Source organism: Engystomops pustulosus, chromosome 6, assembly GCF_040894005.1.
Source record: "Engystomops pustulosus chromosome 6, aEngPut4.maternal, whole genome shotgun sequence".
In the NCBI taxonomy this organism is placed as follows: domain Eukaryota; kingdom Metazoa; phylum Chordata; class Amphibia; order Anura; family Leptodactylidae; genus Engystomops; species Engystomops pustulosus.
Genome location: NC_092416.1, coordinates 171,724,148 through 171,747,090, shown reverse-complemented (window position 1 = coordinate 171,747,090; position 22,943 = coordinate 171,724,148). Strand labels below are relative to the sequence as shown.

Genomic DNA, 22,943 nt, shown 5'->3' with positions numbered 1-22,943 from the left:
AAAAAGTGCTTGAGCAAGCAGTCAGAAAAGTTAGAAATTACAGTCAAATTCATTTTATAACAACAAATGAATAAATAAAATGTCCCTGATTAATACACTAGAAAACAAACAATAAACCCTACGTTTTGAAACTTTGAAAATGGAGACTTTTTTGTCTTTTTTCGCCAAATTCCAGTTTTTTTTCGGAACAAACTTATCACTTAAAGGTGAAAACTGGCTTTGGCGGCAAGGGGTTAAACCTGTAAATGCAAATATAAACATTGGAGAGACTCCACTCGTAATATCTCAGATTCGCCATTTGTGTATAATGGACATCCTTTCCTGAGGTAAATTTCTCTCATGTCATGTCACGCTGCTCTACCGCTACTCCAGGTCTCTATATCTGCTCAAAATAAACAGAATTTCTCAATTTTCTTTACATTTCCTGCCTCTCGCCTCCTAGTTCTGCCAGTACCCATTCCCCCACCCTCAGGAGCCCCTAATCTTCCCTCCTTCCATCCCTCTTTTCCTCCCTCGTTCTCCTCTCGCCCTTCAGGCCTCCTCCCCTTTCCCGGCAGAATCTTGTCCCCGTTCCAGGAATCTACATCCTAAACCTCACATGCCAAAAACAGAATAAACTTGGAGGGTAACAGACATCTGAGAAGCTCGGAGTGACATGAGGCCCCACGACTTTATAGGAAGTGTAAGTTTCTGTCAGTGTTCACATTCAGTCCTGTTATTCCCCCATATCCTGCTCTATAATCCTTTTATATGTGACGTATCTGCTTTCCATTTACTAATACTAAAACCCTATAGAGTTTGTGGTGTAAAGTTGGATACCTACAGTACAGACCACAAGTTTGGACACACCTTCTCATTCAAAGAGTTTTTTGTATTTTCATGACTATAACAATTGTAGATTCACACTGAAGGCATCAAAACTCTGAATTAACACATGTGGAATTATATACTTAACAAAAAAGTGTGAAACAGCTGCAAATCTGTCTTATGTTCTAGGTTACTTTTGCTTTGATTACTGCTTTGTACACTCTTGGCCTTCTCTTGATGAGCTTCAAGAGGTAGTCACCTGAAATGGTTTTCATGTCACAGGTGCCCTGTCAGGGGTAAAGTGGGATTTCTTGCCTTATAAATGGGGTTGGGAGCATCAGTTGTGTTGTGTAGAAGTCAGGTGGATACACAGCTGATACCTACTAAATAGACTGGTAGAATTTGTATTTTGGCTAGAAAAAAGCAGCCAAGTAAAGAAAAACTAGTGGTCATCATTACTTTAAAGGAAATCTACCACCAGGATAAAGAATTGTAAACCAACCACGCTGACATACTGGTGAGTGCACCATCTGGTAGGTTTTGCTTTTCTTTTAGCTTCTTAGGACCTTATTTTTATAAGAAAAGGGTTTCACAAATTATGCAAATGAGCCTTCGGGGCTCCAGACTCTATAGATGTCAAAGGAGCTTGGAGCCCCGAAGGCTCATGTGCATAATTTTTAAAACTTCTTTTTCTTAAAAACAAAGGCATACGAAGTTACAAGAAGAGCAGATCCTGCCAGAGGGGGCACACAGCAGTATGTCAGTGTGCTTGGTTTACAATCCTTCATCCTGGTGGTAGATTTCCTTTAAGAAATGAAGGTCATTCAGTCTGGGAAAACTTTGAAAGTCTCCCAAAGAACAGTTGCAAAAACCATCAAGCGCTACCAAGAAACTGGTGCACATGCCGACTGCCCAGGGAAAGGAAGACCAAAAGTCACCTCTGCTGCGGAGCATAAGTTCATCCGAGTCACCAGCCTCAGAAATCGCAGGTAAGAGTTCCCACCGTGAATCATGGAGGTGGAGGTGTGATGATGAGGGGGAGGGGGGGCTTTGCTGGTGACACTGTTTTTATACTCCCCTATTGAGATGGCAGCACTCTCCAATCAGCTTCCAGCTTGCTTTACAGTAACAACACAGCATATCATTGGTTACAGACAATTGATATGTTAACTTTTGCCCTCCCAGGCAGTGGCTCCAGCTGCAATTACCTGTTCCCTACTTTTGGAGACCTCTCATAGATAGATAATCAGTCTCCCCAGACATGATCCTAACATGGAGAAGGTGCTATTTGTAACAACTACCCACCCTATGCATCGGCAGGGCTGTTGCACATTCCTCTGGAGGGAAACTCATGAGAATAGGAGGCCCACACATTGTGCGCTGAACAGTTTGGGGCACCAGGGAGGAGCTGGATGTGTTTTTCTTGCTCGATATTTATATATAGTACCTGGGCAGAAGTATTTGTACATCTCTTCTAATTAGCAGGTTTGGAAATAGTGCCCACACCCATAATGAGAGGTGTATACAACCATATAGTCACTAGTAACAATAACAATAGGTTGTCCTTAAAGGTGTTATCCCTTCATCTGTCTGCAATTAGACATACAGCAGACCCCGTTTTTTGTGATGTGGTGGGGGGGCATCCACCGGGCTTTCCGATCCACGAATCCACTTGTGATCAGAATACCCCACCTTCACACTATTTTTGGGATATCTTCTCTCCAATGGGCAGTAGCTGCTGCAGCCTGTGTCTCAGTCTCCCAAGACTCTTTCTCTTCTCTACACCATCTCCGTCCTGCTGCTGCCTGCTCAATTCATATGATGGGAAGTGGGGAGGGATAAGGGAGTTGGATGAGTATGGATGAGAAACTGAGAAACAAGCAAACAAAGGCTGCTGCAGCCAACCCACCGGGACTCACCACACACGGCTGGCAGGGACCCAGGTAATGTGAAATAAAGCTTTATAAAGTACTGAAATGATTCTGAATGTTGACATTTTAAAAATCAGTATAGCACAGGCTATAGGAACCTGTCACCAGCTACAAATGACATTCCTGATGACAGGTTCCCTTTGAAGAGACCACCCTGTGAAAACACCCCTTTCCTTCCCTGCACCTATGTCCGACAGTATATCATCCCCTGCACTTATTTAATACATACTCCATCTTCCTTTTTGCTCTGCTAATAATCACAATATGCCGCAGCAGGACTAGCAATATGGAATGACCTTTTAAAAACAGACCCATCTGTACTCTCTGCGGTGTACTGTGAATAGTATAACTCTCCATCTATTTTCTCCATACCATAAGTATATAGTCAGGGAGGCTGAATTGTGAGCTTTTTATCATTACCTGTGTTACATGAACCTGTATGACTCTTAATATTAACTGTGATAGATGTTTCTGTCCTCCTTGTGGCGATTCTGTGTGGTACAGTCCATCATACACAATGATTATCCTACCATCTTTATTCTCCATACCATAAGTATACAGTCAGGGAGGCCGAGCTGTGAGCTCCTTATCTATAACTGTGTGACAGGAACCTGTCTGATTCTTATTAGTAACTGTGATAGATGTTTCTGTCCTCCTTGTGGAGAGTCTGTGTGATATAGCCCATCATACACAGTGATTTTCCTCTCTATATTCTGCATACCATAAGTATACAGTCAGGGAGGCTGAGCTGTGAGCTCCTTATCTATAACTGTGTGACAGGAACCTGTCTGATTATTAGTAATTACTGTGACGGGTGCTTCTGCTCCCTGTGGTGAGCTTGTACGGTGTAGTACGGTGACTCTCATGGGTGACATAGGTCTGTGTACCATAAGTATACAGTCAGGGAGGGGAAGTAATTATCGTAACGCTTGTTACGTCTCAGTTCATATGTTCCATGTTCATAACATGCGATTATATGAGGTGTTCCCCAGATCATTGCGTCCAACGCCTGCCTATCTGTATCAGCTGGAAAGGTCCTCTTATTTTAGAAGTGTGAGTGGTAACTCTATATTGTGTCTGTAAGGCACGCGCGGCTACGGATATGGTGGTGGGGGGTGGGTGATGGGCCTTCTAACCTTCTTGAGATCCTGATGCCTTGGATTGATGCAATCACAAGAGGTCTCCATAGTATGAGATAATGGTTGCCCTCGGGACCACATGTTGTACTGTACATTTGGGAATACGGATTATATGGACGGGGTACATGATGCCTGTGTGCGGTGGAAGCAGGTAATAACAGGTAACAGTCAGGACGTGGACTATTTCTGTGTCCTAATTACAGTGTGTGAGAGGTGATGCCCATGGTGGGGCCCCACCCCGCGCTGGTTGTGTGCCCTTGTGCCTCGCAGATGCTGTGTCACGGTTACCTGACGCCAGGTGTCCCTAGGATCCAGGTGAGAGGGGAGGGGATGTCACGGTGAGCCCCGCAGGTGTGTCCTACTGAGGGAGGAGAACAGGTAACACCAACTACACAGAGGAGACCGAGGCTTCAGGTCGCCCCGGGGATGTCTCACAAGCTACGACTACAGGAGAGACTGCCAGGAGTAGGGAGTGTGTGCGAGACAGCAGCCCGGAGAGGGAGGGAGACAGGACACAACGTGGCTACTACAGGTAACAGGGACATGACATATCACTATACCAGGAGGAAGCTGAGAGGAAATGGAGGGGTGTATTCTATATGTACAGGAGGAAGTTATGAATTTGGCAAATCTGAATGTTTACACAAGTTCCTCTTTCCCTGCACCTTATATCTGTGATGCCTTTGGCATTTATGAGTGGTACGGCGGATGCAGGTATGTCTTATGTATGTAACGTGTATGTCTTATGTATGTAACGTGTAAGTCTTATGTATGTAACGTGTATGTAACCAGTATGTCTTGTATATATCCTGTGTATGTAACGAGTATGTCCTGTGTATGTAACGTGTATGTAACGTGTATGTCTTATGTATGTCCTGTGTATGTCCTGTGTATGTATTATGTATGTCCTGTATATGTCTTATGTATGTCTTATGTATGTAACGTGTATGTCTTGTGTATGTCCTGTGTATGTAACGTGTATGTCTTATGTATGTCCTGTGTATGTAACGTGTATGTCTTATGTATGTCCTGTGTATGTAATGTGTATGTATTATGTATGTCCTGTATATGTCTTATGTATGTCCTGTGTATGTAACAAGTATGTCCTGTGTATGTAACGTGTATGTAACCAGTATGTCTTGTATATATCCTATGTATGTAATGTGTATGTCTTATGTATGTAACATGTATGTCCTGTGTATGTCTTATGTATGTCCTGTGTATGTAACGAGTATGTCTTGTATATATCCTATGTATGTAACGTGTATGTCCTGTGTATGTAATGTGCATGTCTTATGTATGTCCTGTGAATGTAATGTGCATGTCTTATGTATGTCCTGTGTATGTAATGTGTATGTCCTGTGTATGTAACATGTATGTCTTATGTGTGTAACGTGTATGTCCTGTGTATGTCTCATGTACGTCCTGTGTATGTAACATGTATGTCTTGTATATATCCTATGTATGTAACATGTATGTCCTGTGTAGTCTTATGTATTCCCTGTGTATAACTTGTGTACGTCTTGTGTATGTCCTGTGTATGTCCTGTGTATGTCTTGTGTATGTCTTGTGTATGTCTTGTGTATAACTTGTGTATGTCCTGTGTACGTCATGTGTATTTCTTGTGTACGTCTTGTGTATGTCCTGTGTATGTCCTGTGTATGTCTTGAGTACGTCTTGTGTATAACTTGTGTACGTCTTGTGTATGTCCTGTGTATGTCCTGTGTATGTCTTGAGTACGTCTTGTGTATAATTTGTGTATGTCCTGTGTATAACTTGTGTATGTCTTGTGTATAACTTGTGTATAACTTGTGTATGTCCTGTGTATGTCTTGTGTATAACTTGTGTATGTCCTGTGTATGTCCTGTGTATAACTTGTGTATGTTCTGTGTATGTCTTGTGTATAACTTGTGTATGTCCTGTGTATGTCTTGTGTATGTCTTGTGTATAACTTGTGTATGTCCTGTGTACGTCATGTGTATTTCTTGTGTATGTCCTGTGTATGTCCTGTGTATGTCTTGAGTACGTCTTGTGTATAACTTGTGTACGTCTTGTGTATGTCCTGTGTATGTCCTGTGTATGTCTTGAGTACGTCTTGTGTATAACTTGTGTATGTCCTGTGTATAACTTGTGTATGTCTTGTGTATAACTTGTGTATGTCCTGTGTATGTCCTGTGTATAACTTGTGTATGTCCTGTGTATGTCCTGTGTATAACTTGTGTATGTCCTGTGTATGTCCTGTGTATAACTTGTGTATGTCCTGTGTATGTCCTGTGTATAACTTGTGTATGTCTTGTGTATGTCCTGTGTATAACTTGTGTATGTCCTGTGTATGTCCTGTGTATAACTTGTGTATGTCCTGTGTATGTCCTGTGTATAACTTGTGTATGTCTTGTGTATAACTTGTGTATGTCCTGTGTATGTCCTGTGTATAACTTGTGTATGACTTGTGTATGTCCTGTGTATGTCCTGTGTATGTCCTGTGTATAACTTGTGTATGTCCTGTGTATGTCTTGTGTATAACTTGTGTACGTCTTGTGTATGTCCTGTGTATGTCTTGAGTACGTCTTGTGTATGTCCTGTGTATGTCCTGTGTATAACTTGTGTATGTCCTGTGTATGTCCTGTGTATAACTTGTGTATGTCCTGTGTATAACTTGTGTATGTCCTGTGTATAACTTGTGTATGTCCTGTGTATAACTTGTGTATGTCTTGTGTATAACTTGTGTATGTCTTGTGTATAACTTGTGTATGTCTTGTGTATGTCTTGTGTATGTCTTGTGTATGTCCTGTGTATGTCTTGTGTATGTCCTGTGTATAACTTGTGTACGTCATGTGTATTTCTTGTGTACGTCTTGTGTATGTCCTGTGTATAACTTGTGTATGTCCTGTGTATGTCCTGTGTTTGTCTTTTGCACGTCTTGTGTATAGGTTGTGTATGTCCTGTGTATGTTCTGTGTATGTCTTGTGTAACCACAATCCTGTTGGGATCCTAATGGTGATATTTCATATATAATTATATACATGGGGTTGTCTGAAGTAATCCCCCTTGCAGCGTCTAAACTTGACTCCTCTCAGGTAAAATATGACTCTTCTGTGCTCATCTTCACATGGAGGAGATTTTGTATAGATAAATAAGTAAGATTTTACATAAAAGAGGGAATTCTAGAGGGGGCTGTGAGTTTAATGGGGTAAAATCTTGTTACCTGATCCCTTTATTAATTTCTTTTGTAGTCGCTTTATGTTGTGTGTTGTTGTTTACATGTCTCAGGCTGTGGTCACATGTTCTAGGAAACGCAACGCTAGTGAAACATGTGACCGCGGCCTCAAGAGGTAGTAAATATATAAAAACACTGAAGCCCGGTAAAATCTGTTGCTGCAACAAACCATCACTTTGATAGGATCCTACCTATGACCTCGTGAAGCGACACTCCCCCTCCAGCTTCTAAACTTGACTCTGTTTTTTTTATATGTAAACGGGTGAGATTTCACATAAAAGAGGGAATTCTAGGAAGGAAATTTCATCCCCTGCCTGAGGGGCTCGTAGTTTGATGGGGAAAAATCAGGTTCCTTTTCACAGCTTCATGCTCAGGGCCTATACAAGGATTGCTCCTGGACTGGAGGCTCTTAGTTACAGCTATAAACCCCCCTATCTGAAGCAGCAATACCACAATGGGAAAATTGTCCCACCGGGAGGTGCGGAATATTTACGGGAAGGAGTCGAGAAGGGGCTCAATAATTTCAACATTCACACACTAAACAGAAAACAAACCCTGAATCTCTGATAAAATGGCTATTTAGTTAGCCTTAAAGGGGTTGTCCACTTTCAGCAAATAATTAATATTGTTTGTGTAAGGAAAAGTTATACAATTTTCCAATATGCTTTCTGTATCGATTCCTCACTGTTTTTGAGATCTCTGCTTGCTGTCCTTTTTACCCCAAAACAGTTTATACAATTAGATTGTAAAATATTAGAGGGGGAGGGGGGCTGCTGAGGGGCTGCAAGTGACCCAAAGTTTATACCAGTTACTCTAGGTCACCTGACCCGCTGTCTCCCAATGAATTACTGTCACCTAGGTCAATGGAGATTACTCCCATTGGCTGACAGTCTACACCAATCTGATGCTGTCGCCTGGGCCAGTAGAAGAGATTCCCTGGCGACAGCATCTGATAGGATAAATATTTACACCAATCGGCAGCTGCAGCCTCCCTGGCAAAACCCAAGCCGGGAAGGCAACCATTTTTTCCCTCCAAAACTGACTAAAGCTGCGGTCACACATGGTGTTTTGAACCTATTTTTGGCCCGTTTTTAAGCAGTCCGTCAAAAAACCCATGCATTAAAAAACGCATCCGTTTTTGACAGGCTTTACCAATTATCTTAATTAAAACTGCGTTTTTTGACGGACTGCTTAAAAACAGGTTCAAAACGCCACGTGTGACCGCAGCCTAAGTAGATTGATAGATATAGGGGGATATAGATAGATAGATAGATAGATAGATAGATAGATAGATAGGAGATAGATAGATATGAGATAGATAGATAGATAGATAGATAGATAGATAGATATGATATAGATAGATAGATAGATAGATAGATAGATAGATAGATAGATAGATAGATAGATAGATAGATAGATATGATAGATATATAGATATGAGATAGATAGATAGATAGATAGATAGATAGATAGATAGATAGATAGATAGATATGAGATAGATAGATAGATAGATATGAGATAGATAGATAGATAGATAGATAGATAGATAGATATGAGATAGATAGATAGATAGATAGGAGATAGATAGATAGATAGATAGATAGATAGATAGATAGATAGATAGATAGGAGATAGATAGATAGATAGATAGATAGATAGATATGAGATAGATAAATAGATAAATATGATATAGATAGATAGATAGATAGATGGATAGATAGATAGATATGAGATAGATAGATATGAGATAGATAAATAGATAAATATGATATAGATAGATAGATGGATAGATAAATATGAGATAGATAGATAGATAGATAGATAGATAGGAGATAGATAGATATGAGATAGATAGAGATAGATAGAGATAGATAGCTAGATCTCCTACCTATCCAGGGTTGCATCAGCCATGAGGCGAGTTGAGCCTCTTCCTCAGACAGCACCACCTGCAGCAAGATTGGGGCCAGGCGGCAGAGTTTAGGTTCACCCCTGCTCCTGTCTATTGCCATATAACCCTAGCCTTACACGTGCAGACCCCATGTCTTTGTAGTATGCAAAATTGGAATTTTAATACTGTAGGCAATAAAAATGGCTTCCGTACATTTGGGATCCAGATGTGTGTGAACTGTATCCTATTGCGCACTCGCGGATAAGCAATGTCCATAGTCTCTTGCACCGGCTCCATCCATACACTCACAGTCCTGGAGATTTTTGGCAGTAATAGTCATATAATGTGCTCGCTGATATGAAGGCGCATTATTACCAGAATAAGAATTGCGCCAGGATCAGGTGTCGGTAACAATAGGCCGGGATTATCCTCGCCATCCTATATGTCTCTACATAATGGGCTACACAAGATCTTCACTCTCCCTGAGAGTAATCCTGTATTAGGACACGGAGCGGCGTTACACAACCACTAATCTGCGTATATTCGCTTCACTGGGATTTACGCAATGGAAAATTTATTCAAGGGGTTCACGAGACATTTAATATTCTATCCTTTGGAAAAGTCATTAATTGGTGGGAGGTCTGATGCCTGGGTCTTATAAGTGTACAGAGCCACAAACAGGCAGGTGGAGAGGGTCTGTAGAGCAGTTCAGTGCACAGAGCACAGCAGTGTGAGGACAAACCCCCCCCCCCCCCTTGCCGTTAGAGACATTACAGTCCTGGAATAGAAATCCATATATCATAGTCCTGCTGCTACTAACTACATACACAAAGGTATGATTACATTATCTCATCAGGGTCAATACCTAACAATGGCTGCAGAGAGCACAGCAGTGTGAGGACAGGCTCCCATGCTGTTAGAGACATTACAGTGATGGGATATAAATTCATATATCACAGTCCTGCTGCTACTAACTATATACACAAAGGTATGATTATATTAACTCATCAGGGTCAATACCTAACAATGGCTGCAGAGAGCACAGCAGTGTGAGGACAGGCTCCCATGCTGTTAGAGACATTACAGTAGTGGGATATAAATTCATATATCACAGTCCTGCTGCTACTAACTATATACACAAAGTTACACACATCTCTTCGGGGACAGTACCTAACCATAGCTGCAGAGAGCACAGTAGTGTGAGGACAGGCCCCCCATGCTGTTAGAGACATAACAGTAATGGAATATAAATTCATATATAACAGTCCTGCTGCTACTAATTATATACACAAAGGTATGATCACACATCTCTCCGGGGACAGTACCTAACAATGGCTGCAGAGAGCACAGCAGTGTGAGGACAGGCCCCCATGTTGTTTGAGACATTACAGTCATGCAATATAAATTCATATATCACAGTCCTGCTGCTACTAATTATATACACAAAGGTATGATCACACATCTCTCCGGGGACAGTACCTAACGATGGCTGCAGAGAGCACAGCAGTGTGAGGACAGGCTCCCATGCTGTTAGAGACATTACAGTAATGGGATATAAATTAATATATCACAGTCCTGCTGCTACTAATTATATACACAAAGGTCTGATCACACATCTCTCCGGGGACAATAAATAACACTGGCTGCAGACTGTATGATCAGACGTTAGTACACTGAACACCTAGCAATAACAATTATAGTCATTATGTTGGGTAATATAGATATTTATGTGTCTGCACTGACTCATGACATGTTCCATTTTGCAGGTGACTCCATAGGCAGCCGCCCGTGTGAGGAATGAGAATGGAGAGTCCTGACGGGGCCTGGGCGTGGGGGGTCCTAGTGGCCGCCATGATAACCAATGGATTGACCCTGGGGTTTCCCTCCTGCATTGGGGTGTTCTATACCGACCTGCAGAACTCCTTCCAGGCCTCCAACACCGAGACCTCCTGGTTCCCCTCCATTGTCACCGCGGTGCTACACGCCGGAGGTTTGTGTTATTTCACTTGTAACAGCAGAAAAATTTTATAAAAGTCATCTTTCTTTATTACAATATTATATATATTACAAAATTTACAGTATTTATGGTATATAAAGTTTACATCAAATCTGTATTGTATAACGTTATACGTATTGGAGGATTGGGCCCTATTCACATTACATGTGTGAAGCATCAGAATGGGGGGTGGGAGGGAGTAATGGGAGTATCACAAATTTTTCTAAGGTTTCAAACCGTTAAAAAATACTAGATGGAAAGCCCCTTTTAGGTTTAATTAAAGGAAATATTTCATTAAAATCCATCATAATAAAGCAGGGACATTACTCATAGATCCGGGCACCGGGACTGTAGAATCTTCTTATATTTGTTGTCCATGGCTCCTTCCTTCTAATATCAACTTTTAATACTATTCTAATAAGGCCTGCAGGCTCTTGGGGGTGTTACCAGAGCCCCTCTGTGATGCAACCTACAGGTTGTTACACTGTCTCCCCACCCCCCTGTTCCCTAAGTTCTTCCCCCCTCCCTCTGCCTGATGTTATCTAATATGGTGGGAAGTCACATGTTGTTTTTTGAAATGCATGCAAACCAAAGCCCAACCCCTGGGACTACCCAAGGATTTTGTCAGGATGCAAGAGTAAGTTACCGTATAACACAATTATACTGTAATGCGAATGGTTAGAGAAGGCAGAGAGGCAGATGTGCACTGCAGGTGTCATGGGCTTTTACGATCTGTTTTTAGTGAAAATGAGGTCTCCCTTTATTAACGGATGCGTAACGAAAGCTAAAGGAAAGATCTATCAAAGTCTACGGGGAACGTAAGATGAATGGAAAACTTCCGCTTTTAGTTTCCGTTACTCTCTCCATGCGCTGGTGTGAATTGGGCCTAACTTACAGAATGTTATGTATCTGTGTTAGCACGGATTTGTATCCATTGAGCCGCATAGGAGCTGTAAACACAAAACGGTGGATTTTTCCTTTTTTTTTTTTTTTTTGCTTTGTTTTTTATTTTAGATGCATTAAAATCAAGCGGGAGGTCGCCAGGGAAACTACCTTGCGTTTAGGGAATTGTATTGTTTTCCGTGAGAAATGCCATTAACAATCCCTGATATGGATCTGCTGTACAGCCCACATAACCTTACACGACTCATAGCGAGCCAAAAAGTGAATGTCTTCTGATGACTCTCCCACGTTACTCAAGCGTAATATTACATATCAGCACGAAAAACTGATAACAAAATGCTGCAAAAAGATAGAAATCGGTGATTCCGCGTCAGGGTGCGTTCTCAGGACGCGTCTGACTAAGGCCAAAACCAACTCAGACCTTAAGGTGTTAAAAAAAAAAGAACATAGATAAGATATGGAGAAACTTTGAATCCCTTCCCTGATACATTGTAACAGATGCCAGCAGTGGGGCGGAACACATACACATTTATCTTGTACGGCGGATACATAAATCTGCTCTGGCCGTAGTACGGTGGACACGACGCCAAAGCCTAGAGGCGCTCTCTCCTTATCCATGGAAAAGTACTGACAACCAGAAGAGATTCAGCCCGTGTGGGTCTGTATTTTAGCTTAATGAAGTATAAACTGTAGAGCAAATATACCAGAGAAGTATGACAAATAGAGCACACAGAGGAAACGTGGTGGGGAGGGGGAGGCGTGAAAGAGCAAGGCACAGGCAGGTCCCCAAACATGACCCGACCAAGCGTGTCAATGGAAAAGGAAGAATAAAAACAGGTCTGTACCGCGCTGCTTGATATGCACAACGTTTTATTCTTAATGTACCAGAATGGAGGACGACGCATTTCGGGAGTGGACTGTTCCCTCAATGTAGCAGAATGGAGGACGACGCGTTTCGGGAGCGGACTTTTCCCTCAATGTAGCAGAATGGAGGACGACGCGCTTCGGGAGCGGACTGTTCCCTCAATGTAGCAGAATGGAGGACGACGTGTTTCGGAAGCAGACTGTTCCCTCAATATAGCAGAATGGAGGACGACGCGTTTCGGGAGCAGACTGTTCCCTCAATGTAGCAGAATTGAGGACGATGCATTTTGGGAGCGGATTGTTTCCTCAATGTGACATAATGGAGAATGACGCGTTTCGGGAGCGGACTGTTCCCTCAATGTAGCAGAATGGAGGACGACGCGTTACGGGAGCTTACGGTTCCCTCAATGTAGCAGAATGGAGGACAACGCGTTTGGGGAGCAGACTGTTCCTTTCATCAGGTCCAATAAAACAAGTTCCTATTTCTTATAAGGTTTGGTCCCCTGCCCCCCCCCCCCCAAAGACTCATTCCTATTTTTCTATAGGAATTCCCGGAACCAAAGCTTATAAGAAATAGGAACTTGTTTTATTGGACCTGATGAAGGGAACAGTCTGCTCCCGAAACGCGTCGTCCTCCATCCTGCTACATTGAGAATAAAACGTTGTGTATATCAAGCAGTACAGTACAGACCTGTTTTTAATCCTCCTTTTTCATTGATTCAATTTATCCGTTATTTATCCGGTTCCGGATTTCAGGTCATCTGCAGCAGCTTTTGATTTGTCGGTTACTATTATACCAAGGAATTGATTTTATTATATCTTAGTGCTATATCAGTGATGTCTAACCTTTTGGAGCCTGAGTGCCCAAACTTCAACCAAAAGCCACTTATTTTTTGCAAAGTGCGAGCACAGCAATTTAAGCGGTAATTTTTTTCTCCTTGCTCTTTGACAACTTTCAATCGTCCAGTCTCCTAAAGACACCAATGCAGTTGAAAAGAGGAGGGCAAATTCGCCTATCATTGTAGGAAGATTCTTTGAGTTCTGTCTGGTGAACTTCATGCTGGGTTGATGGCCCCTGAGTGCCCACAGAGAGGGCTCCGAGTGCCGCCTCTGGCACTAGTGCCATAGGTTCGCCACCACTGTGCTATATCATCTCATTTTTGTGCCACGGCCTGCGCTGTGTTATATTTTTTTTATTCTGGGAATTGTTTACCAACACTTGTTTTCCATTTGTCACATGGCCTCAAACCCGGCACCATTCATGAGGTGAGTTGAGCCTCTTGCCTCAGGCAACAACACCTGAGGCGAGAGGGGGGGGGGGCAGCATCAGGGTTGCAGTCATCACTGGGGGTCTAGTGACAAATATTTGACTATGAGTCTGATGGGGGTATCTTCTGTTAATGGCCAACTCCAGGTGGAGCCTCTAAAGGACACATATATGCTATAGGCAGCTAGATGGAACTTTTCTTTCCCTTTTACAAAACATTTGTACAGCCTGTCTGGACATATATCATGCCGGCTTATATTGTATATATCATTATATCATTGTATGGAAGGAAGTATAGAGTTACACTAATACATCCTGGGGGATTATCGGGATCAGTGGATTTAACGAGGCTTCTACATCATTAACACAGGTTTATAAATCGCAGCAGCTTGTATGTTGTGGTCTCTTTTGCTAATGTTTTGTCCTAATATTTCTTGATATTTTCCTCCCTTGCAGGTCCGCTATGCAGCATAATGGTGGAAAGATTTGGCTGCCGGGTAGCGGTAATGGTTGGGGGTCTCTTGTGTGGGATCGGGATGGTCACCAGTTCCTTCTCTAAGACCATCGTGCACCTGTACCTGAGCGCTGGAATTATTGGAGGTGAGATGCGCTGCGTAGAGTCTTTTCATACCTTCATTATAGGGTTTTATTAGGGTGAAGTTGTCTCCATGTCCCTGTAGTTGTTGGACCATCGCTATAGCCATTGAAAGTGAATAGGTGCCATTGACTAGACAATGGCTGACTGTTGGGTGGGGGCTGGATCCAACCCCACAATTAACTTTTACTGGTGGTTGGATGGCCGGGGTATTATCACTGTTCACATCTTCATTTATTTCACTGATATTTTTTTATGTCACTTTAAACGAAGCAAACACTTGAAGATTAATAGAAGAAATTGTAAAATGAAGCTAAGCTGTAGAACTCAATGTCAGGCAGCAGCTGCAAAAGCAACTAAGGTTTTATATGGTGTATAAAGGTACAAAGGAAGGATCCCAATGTACTGAATCCCCTCTGCAAATCCCTCATATGATTACCCCTTGTTTATGGGATTCAGTTGTGGGCTCCAAATTCCAAAAAGCTAGGCACAGGTTCTACATGGGTAGCTGGACATACATGGTTTACATGGCAGCTAGACTTATGAGGTCTACGTGGATAGCTTTCTGTCTTTAACTAGACATGTGAGGTCAATGTAATCAGTTTCATGTGGGTAGATAGAAATATCAGGGTCTACATGGCAGCTAGGCATATGAGGCCTACGTGGCAGTTAGACATATAAGGCCTACGTGGCAGTTAGACATATAAGGCCTACGTGGCAGTTAGACATTTGAGGCCTACGTGGCAGTTAGACATATGAGGCCTACGTGGCAGTTAGACATATGAGGCCTACGTGGCAGTTACACATTTGAGGCCTACATGGCAGATATACATTTGAGGCCTACGCGACAGTAAGACATATGAGGCCTACGCGACAGTTACACATATGAGGCCTATGTGACAGTTACACATATGAGGCCTATGTGACAGTTACACATATGAGGCCTACTTGGCAGTTACACATATGAGGCCTATGTGACAGTTACACATATGAGGCCTACGTGGCAGTTAGACATTTGAGTCCTACGTGGCTGACTTTCTTTCTTTCGGAAGTTAGGTGTGGGAAGTTTAAACTAGCACCTAAACCAATGTATGTTTGTAGATGTGTTCCTGAGCTGTGACTTACCAGGTAACCCTATAAATTACACTCTGGAGACGTTTCTTCTGTCTCTAGGAGAACAGTTTACCTATCTTCCATTAGACAGTGTCCCCATCTACCTGCTTTACCTCAGGAGAGGCAGTATTTTGGTATGGCTCTTCACTAAGCTGTCAAGCTTCACCACCTCCATGTTATATAAACCAGGATGTTATCCTACATGAACAGTAATCTAGGTCAGAATATACATCATCTGACCATAGAGAACTCATATTTCTAGCTTTCCTTACATGAAACTGACTACAATGTAGAGATCATATGTCGACCTGCTTAAGTAGGACCTCATATTTATAGCTGCCCATGTAGACCTCACATGTCTATCTGCCCATGTAGACCTCACATGTCTATCTGCCCATGTAGACCTCACATGTCTATCTGCCCATGTAGACCTCACATGTCTATCTGCCCATGTAGACCTCACATGTCTATCTGCCCATGTAGACCTCACATGTCTAGCTACCAACTTGAAATTGATTACATAGACCTCATGTCTAGCTGCCAGCCTATGTGGACCTCATTTTTCCAGTTGTTCATGTAAACCTCATATGTCTAGCTGCCCACATATACCTCATATACATATCTGTCCACTTAGACCTCATTTACATAGCACATAGACCTCATATGTCTGCCTGCCCATGTGAACCCCATATGACTAACTGCCCACGTAGAGATTACACATTGAGCTGCCCATTTAGACCTCACACGTCTATCTTCCCATGTAGACTTCAAACGTCTATCTTCCCATGTAGACTTCAAACGTCTATCTTCCCATGTAGACTTCACACGTCTATCTGATCATGTAGACCTCACACGGCTAGGTGCCCATGTAGACCTTTTATGTCTAGCTGCCCATGTAGACCTCACACATCTATCTGCCCATGTAGACCTCGCACGTCTATCTGCCCATGTAGACCTCACATGTCTAACTGCCCCTGTAGACCTCACACGTCTACCTGCCCCTGTAGACCTCACATGTCTACCTGCCCATGTAGACCTCACATGTCTAGCTGCCCATGTAGACCTCACACGTCTATCTGCCCATGTAGACCTCACATGTCTATCTGCCCATGTAGACCTCACACGTCTACCTGCCCCTGTAGACCTCACATGTCTATCTGCCCATGTAGACCTCACATGTCTAGCTGCCCATGTAGACCTTATATGTCTAGCTGCTCACTTGAAACTGATTACATAGACCTCATGTCTAGCTGCCAACAGAAAACTACCTATGTAGACCTCATGTGTTCAGCTGCTCATGTAGATCTCATATGTCTAGCTGCCCACATAGACCTCATACATATATCTGATATACATAGCACATAGACCTCATACATATATCTGATATACATAGCACATAGACCTCATACATATATCTGATATACATAGCACATAGACCTCATACATATATCTGATATACATAGCACATAGACCTCATACATATACAGGCAGTCCCCGGGTTACATACAAGATAGGGTCTGTAGGTTTGCTCTTAAGTTGAGTTTGTATGTAAGTCGGAACTGTATATTTTATCATTGTAATCCCAGACAGAACTTTTTTGGTCTCTGTGACAATTTGATTTTAAAAATGTTTGGTTGTCATAAGAATCAATATTAACACTGAAGCTTCATTACAGACACATTTGATAACTGTTACAGCTGATTATTGTAGCCTAGGACTAAAGTACAATAAATTACCAATATTCAGAGGTCCGTTTGTAACTATGGGTCGTATGCAAGTCGAGTATTCTTAAGTAGGGGACCGCCTGTATCTGATATACATAGCACATAGACCTCATACATATATCTGATATACATAGCACATAGACCTCATACATATATCTGATATACATAGCACATAGCCTCATACATATATCTGATATACATAGCACATAGACCTCATACATATATCTGATATACATAGCACATAGACCTCATACATATATCTGATATACATAGCACATAGACCTCATACATATATCTGATATACATAGCACATAGACCTCATACATATATCTGATATACATAGCACATAGCCTCATACATATATCTGATATACATAGCACATAGACCTCATACATATATCTGATATACATAGCACATAGCCTCATACATATATCTGATATACATAGCACATAGACCTCATACATATATCTGATATACATAGCACATAGACCTCATACATATATCTGATATACATAGCACATAGACCTAATACATATATCTGTCCACATAGACCTCATACATATATCTGATATACATAGCACATAGACCTCATACATATATCTGATATACATAGCACATAGCCTCATACATATATCTGATATACATAGCACATAGACCTCATACATATATCTGATATACATAGCACATAGACCTCATACATATATCTGATATACATAGCACATAGCCTCATACATATATCTGATATACATAGCACATAGACCTCATACATATATCTGATATACATAGCACATAGACCTCATACATATATCTGATATACATAGCACATAGACCTCATACATATATCTGATATACATAGCACATAGACCTCATACATATATCTGATATACATAGCACATAGACCTAATACATATATCTGTCCACATAGACCTCATACATATATCTGTCCACATAGACCTCATACATATATCTGTCCACATAGACCTCATACATATATCTGTCCACATAGACCTCATACGTCTGGCTTCCCATGTAGACCTCATATGAAATGTCTACTTGCCCACATGAAACTAATCACGTAGCCACGCAGACTCCATGTTTCTAGCCACATAAGCTTACCCCGTAGAACTGCAGACATACAGTAGATGCACCTTCATGGTCATTTTGTTTCTAGTTTACTGGTTGAATTGCTTTGACATTTGAGCTTTCCAATACTTAAAGTAATCTGTTTATCACACAGGCTTAGGACTCTGTTTCGGCTTCCAAGCAGCAGTCACGGTACTTGGTTACTACTTTGTCAAGCGTCGGACTCTGGCCAATTCTCTGGCCTCCACAGGAGCATCGATAGGCATGGCTCTCTGGCCCATCGCATCCCAGCATCTCCTGGAGGCACTGGGATGGAGAGGTTCCTTCATGATCTTTGGTGGAGTCCTGCTCAACTGTTGTGTATGTGGGGCTATCATGAGGCCAGTCAAACCTCCACCAGCTGCCCCTAGTAAAGATGGCGCCGCGGCCAATGGAGTCAAGGGCGGGGCTACAGAAATGGAACGTGGTAAAGGCCTGCAGAGATACATGGCTTTTGATCTACTTATTCATCATAGACAATACCTGATTTACACAATAGGTGTCTCTGGGATGGTTTTAGGCTTTGTCCTGCCGCTTTTCTACTTGGTACCATATGCTACCAGTAGTGGAATAGAAGAATCCACAGCCGCCCTTCTGCTCTCTCTTATTGGTTTCATCAATATATTTGCACGTCCAATCTCCGGAATTGTGTCCCAGCAGCGGATATTCTCCGGGAAGTTGATTTACCTATTTAGTGGGGCGGTAATTGTGAATGGGCTTACTAACCTGGTGCCTGCAGCTTCTGCCTCCTTCTCTTCCCTTGTTATTTATTGTGTCGTGTATGGCATCTCTATGAGTGTCATCGGATCCCTTGTATTCCAAGTACTGATGGATATAGTCGGAATGAAGCGATTTCCAGGAGCTTTTGGACTTTTTACCATTCTGGAAAGTATTACAATATTGCTGGGACCACCGCTGGCAGGTAAGCAAACACTGAATGACAATAACATTACAGACCCACATTACAGAACAGGTTTGTTGTTGGGTAAATTGACATGGGCCTGTTCCTAAAAATGTTGTGGTCTCCTGGTTTTAACCCTTTAACTCTGGTATGGAGATCAGTATTTTACTTCAGGGAAACCACCAGGTCACTACCTCTTGGAGCAGTCTCCATCCTGTGACAGCTCACAAGATGTGTTGAAAGACTGATGTGTGACACCAAGGGGACAAGCAGAGACATGGTCAGGGGACAAGCTTAGGTCAGGGCAGTCAATATGGTAATCGCACAGGGGTAAAGACAAGCAGAACAAGTTTGGAGTTGGGTGACTCAAGCCAAACCTGGCAAATATCTTAGTAGGACCTTATTGCCAAGGCACCATACCCTAGGTAACAGTACATTAAATAGTACCACTTTGGTTCATTTGGCCCAAATATAAAACCAACCACAGGTTCCAACTTTCATCAAGCCTGTAATTCTTTGATAGGCTAATGCAACCCTTTCCTTACGGGTCAGAGGAGAAACCCAATGCATATTCACATATTTGGAATTTGGCCAATATACTGACCAATATATTATACTTTTGGGCCCATATATAAACACATAATTGACCCACAGTGCAGATTGTGAGTAGTTTCTCCAAGTGCACTGTGGGTGTGTCCTCACACTATTGTGCTCTTAGCTCTCTGCATTGACCATTTTCACAGCCCCTCCCCTTCCATTGATTAATGCAACTTTCTTGTTGTCTTCCTACCCCCCAGGTTTGCTGGTGGACATCACAGGTCAATATAATCTAGTCTTCTACTTCAGCTGCATCGCTGTGACCTTATCGGGACTCTTCATGTGTTTGGCGTCTTACATAATCGAGAAAAATGAAGCAAAGACTAAACAAAACCTTTGTAACCAAAATGACTCTGCCGGGACTAACGAGCACCCAAATATTATTTATCGACCAGGAACAATACAAGAGGATTTTGTAATATGAGAGACCATTTATGAAGAATTACCCGCCCACTTGACTCTAATTGGACATTGTAGCCGACGGTGGCTGTGATGGTCCATGAAATCTATGCACTGCACCACGGCCTGTGAGGTGAAATACCTTGCAGAGCAGGTTGTTGTCTCAGGGAGCTTGTTTCGTTACCAAAATTTTAAGAGGAGATCTAAAACTATGCAACAGCAGAAATCAACCCAAAAGGGGCGACTGTCAAGTGGTTCGAAAGAAGGTGGCGCTTCTCATGGATAACGTCCATATTGTTCTAGAATACAGACTATACGTGTAAATAGGTATCACCATTGTATAGAGCTCCGCCCACAAAAGTAAAGCCAATTTTACTTAAAGTGACTGTCCACTCAGGAGCTCAAAACTTTTATGTAAATCAGTGCCTATAGGAGATGATCATGTGCTATTTAGTTTTTACAAATTGATTCTCTTTGGCTGCTTATAACTCATCTCCATTAGGACAAAGCTATTATCTGTGACTACATCTCAGCTTCAGTGTCTACAGGGAGTCTGAGGTAGTCTAAGACACACCCCTGTTTTCTCATTGGTTCAGCTGCAGCTTCCCCCCCCCACCCCCTGCAGCTCATCTTCCCAGAGAAGACGTCAGTACAAGAGGTGATTTCTATTACAGTGAAGGAAAACATAGATTAGTTGGAAATGCAGCACATATACCGAGGCCTAGTAAGGAAGAGGCCGGTGGGTTACGTTAATGTTACAAATTTCCAATTTAACACAGTGTTAAACTGTTATTATCTCGCCAACAACTACAAACTGCAAAATTACTGCAAACTACAAAAAATACTGCAAACTTTGAAGTTCGGGAGCAGCTAATGTCTTAAAACGTCTAATTAAAGGGATCCGTTGACCACTTACATCAGCTGCAAATCTTTACATCCTTTGATGGGTGTCGCTCCACTAATTCCGCCACATTTGGAATTTTTTCTCTAGTCCTCACCATTCCAGAGCAATCAGTGTCATTATTTTCGGTAGCCAGCATGCTAATTAGGTGGGCGGTCCAACTAAAACTATTGCCAGCGATTGCTCGGGGACGGTGAGGAGTAGAGAAAAAATTCCAACTGTTTCAAAATCTGTGAAGCAACAACTTTTAAAGGATGCACATAGTTGGTGCATGATGGAGGTGGAGAGAGATCCCCTTTAACTCGGAAAAACTTAAAATAAAAGGACAAAACTTGAACACAAATGGTAAAATTAATCATAAAGATTAAAAAAAGAATCATGTTAGATGTGGAGCTGTTATTTAATATATCTTAGTATTGGGCGTTAAAGGGGTTGTCACTTTTACCAATCCCCATTTGGGAGAAAATAAGCCATTCGACTACAGGAATTCCTGCGAGGTGCCACCACAAGGAAAGATAAAGCATTACGTGGTACAAATGTATAAGGTGCATCATTAGGGCATTACAGGAGATAGAAAACTCAGGGGAATAACCTTATCAAAGCGTCACTAAAAAAAAATGGCACTCAAAGAGGTCCAAAAAGACTACAAAACTGATTTCTTATCCATTAGTACCAGATCAGGTGAGGTCCGACCCCCGGCTCCACCACCGATCATCTAATGATTGGAGATCCCAGACCCTTACAAAAGGGGGCATCACATGTCTGATCGCTGCTGATCTGATATTGATAGGCCATGATTTCTGTAGTCCCGGATAAAATCTCCAGCTATTGTTAATTTATTCTTTTATTTAATGAATGTTTTGTGACATTTTTGCAGCATTATGGAAAAATTTGTATTACTACAATTATTTATAGTTGGAATAAAGTAATGGGACACTCAGTAGTTACATAAAATGCAATGCTGATGACCAAATTTCTTAAAGGGGTGTTCTTAAAGGGGTGTTCCCAGAATCCCAGAAGTGTCTAATCACTAGGAAACCTCCAGAATGTGGGTCCTGGGTGATGGTGGACCTCCTACATCGATTACATCTCACAATCCGTTCATATATAACACTATGTATTCCTACTAGTGGTAGGTTGATGGTTGTAGACGACAAACGTTCTACCTGCCCATCAATGACCATTGGATAATACCGCAATACAATAATGTCATGCACTTTAATATGTTGTCTTCATATACAAGAAAAACTGCAGCAACACAATAAAAATCCTTATTTCTATCCAAGACTTTTTCTTTGTATCTTCCATAGACATTCCTTGTTTTAGACCACCGTACTAAGCCCACGTGTTAAAGGGGTATTCCGGACTTCTATACTATTAATTACCCGTCTGTTATGAGGCGTGGACGTGGATTTATTTAGGCCCCGTTCACACATTGCAAAAAAATTGCAAGAAGTCTGTCACTATGATAGGAGTGAGCTGTGGACAGGCCGCGTGACGGATGAACGTGTCATCACTGGATTGGATTGGAAGGTGCCACGGACGCGTGGGGCATCAAGTCCCTATTCGAAGGATCGG

At 42.0% G+C, this 22,943-nt stretch overlaps 2 protein-coding genes across 7 annotated transcripts in view; one reads left to right on the top strand and one right to left on the bottom strand.

The window, feature by feature from the left end:
• Nucleotides 1-22,943, bottom strand: part of JPT1 (Jupiter microtubule associated homolog 1) — an 83,477-nt gene that overhangs the window by 42,130 nt on the left and 18,404 nt on the right. The gene's annotated exons all lie outside the window — the stretch shown is intronic.
• SLC16A5 (solute carrier family 16 member 5) lies at nucleotides 553-21,668 on the top strand. Of its 6 annotated transcripts, none has more exons than XM_072112443.1 (5): nucleotides 553-682; nucleotides 10,750-10,973; nucleotides 14,470-14,613; nucleotides 18,683-19,489; nucleotides 20,266-21,668. In XM_072112443.1, exons 2-5 carry the CDS (start codon nucleotides 10,781-10,783, stop codon nucleotides 20,487-20,489), a joined length of 1,368 nt encoding a protein of 455 aa, XP_071968544.1. In that variant the 5' UTR covers nucleotides 553-682; nucleotides 10,750-10,780; the 3' UTR covers nucleotides 20,490-21,668. The 6 variants fall into 6 exon arrangements, with proteins under 6 accessions (XP_071968544.1, XP_071968548.1, XP_071968547.1 ...); XM_072112447.1 differs by lacking the exon at nucleotides 553-682 and adding an exon at nucleotides 3,936-4,028; XM_072112446.1 differs by lacking the exon at nucleotides 553-682 and adding an exon at nucleotides 3,936-4,038.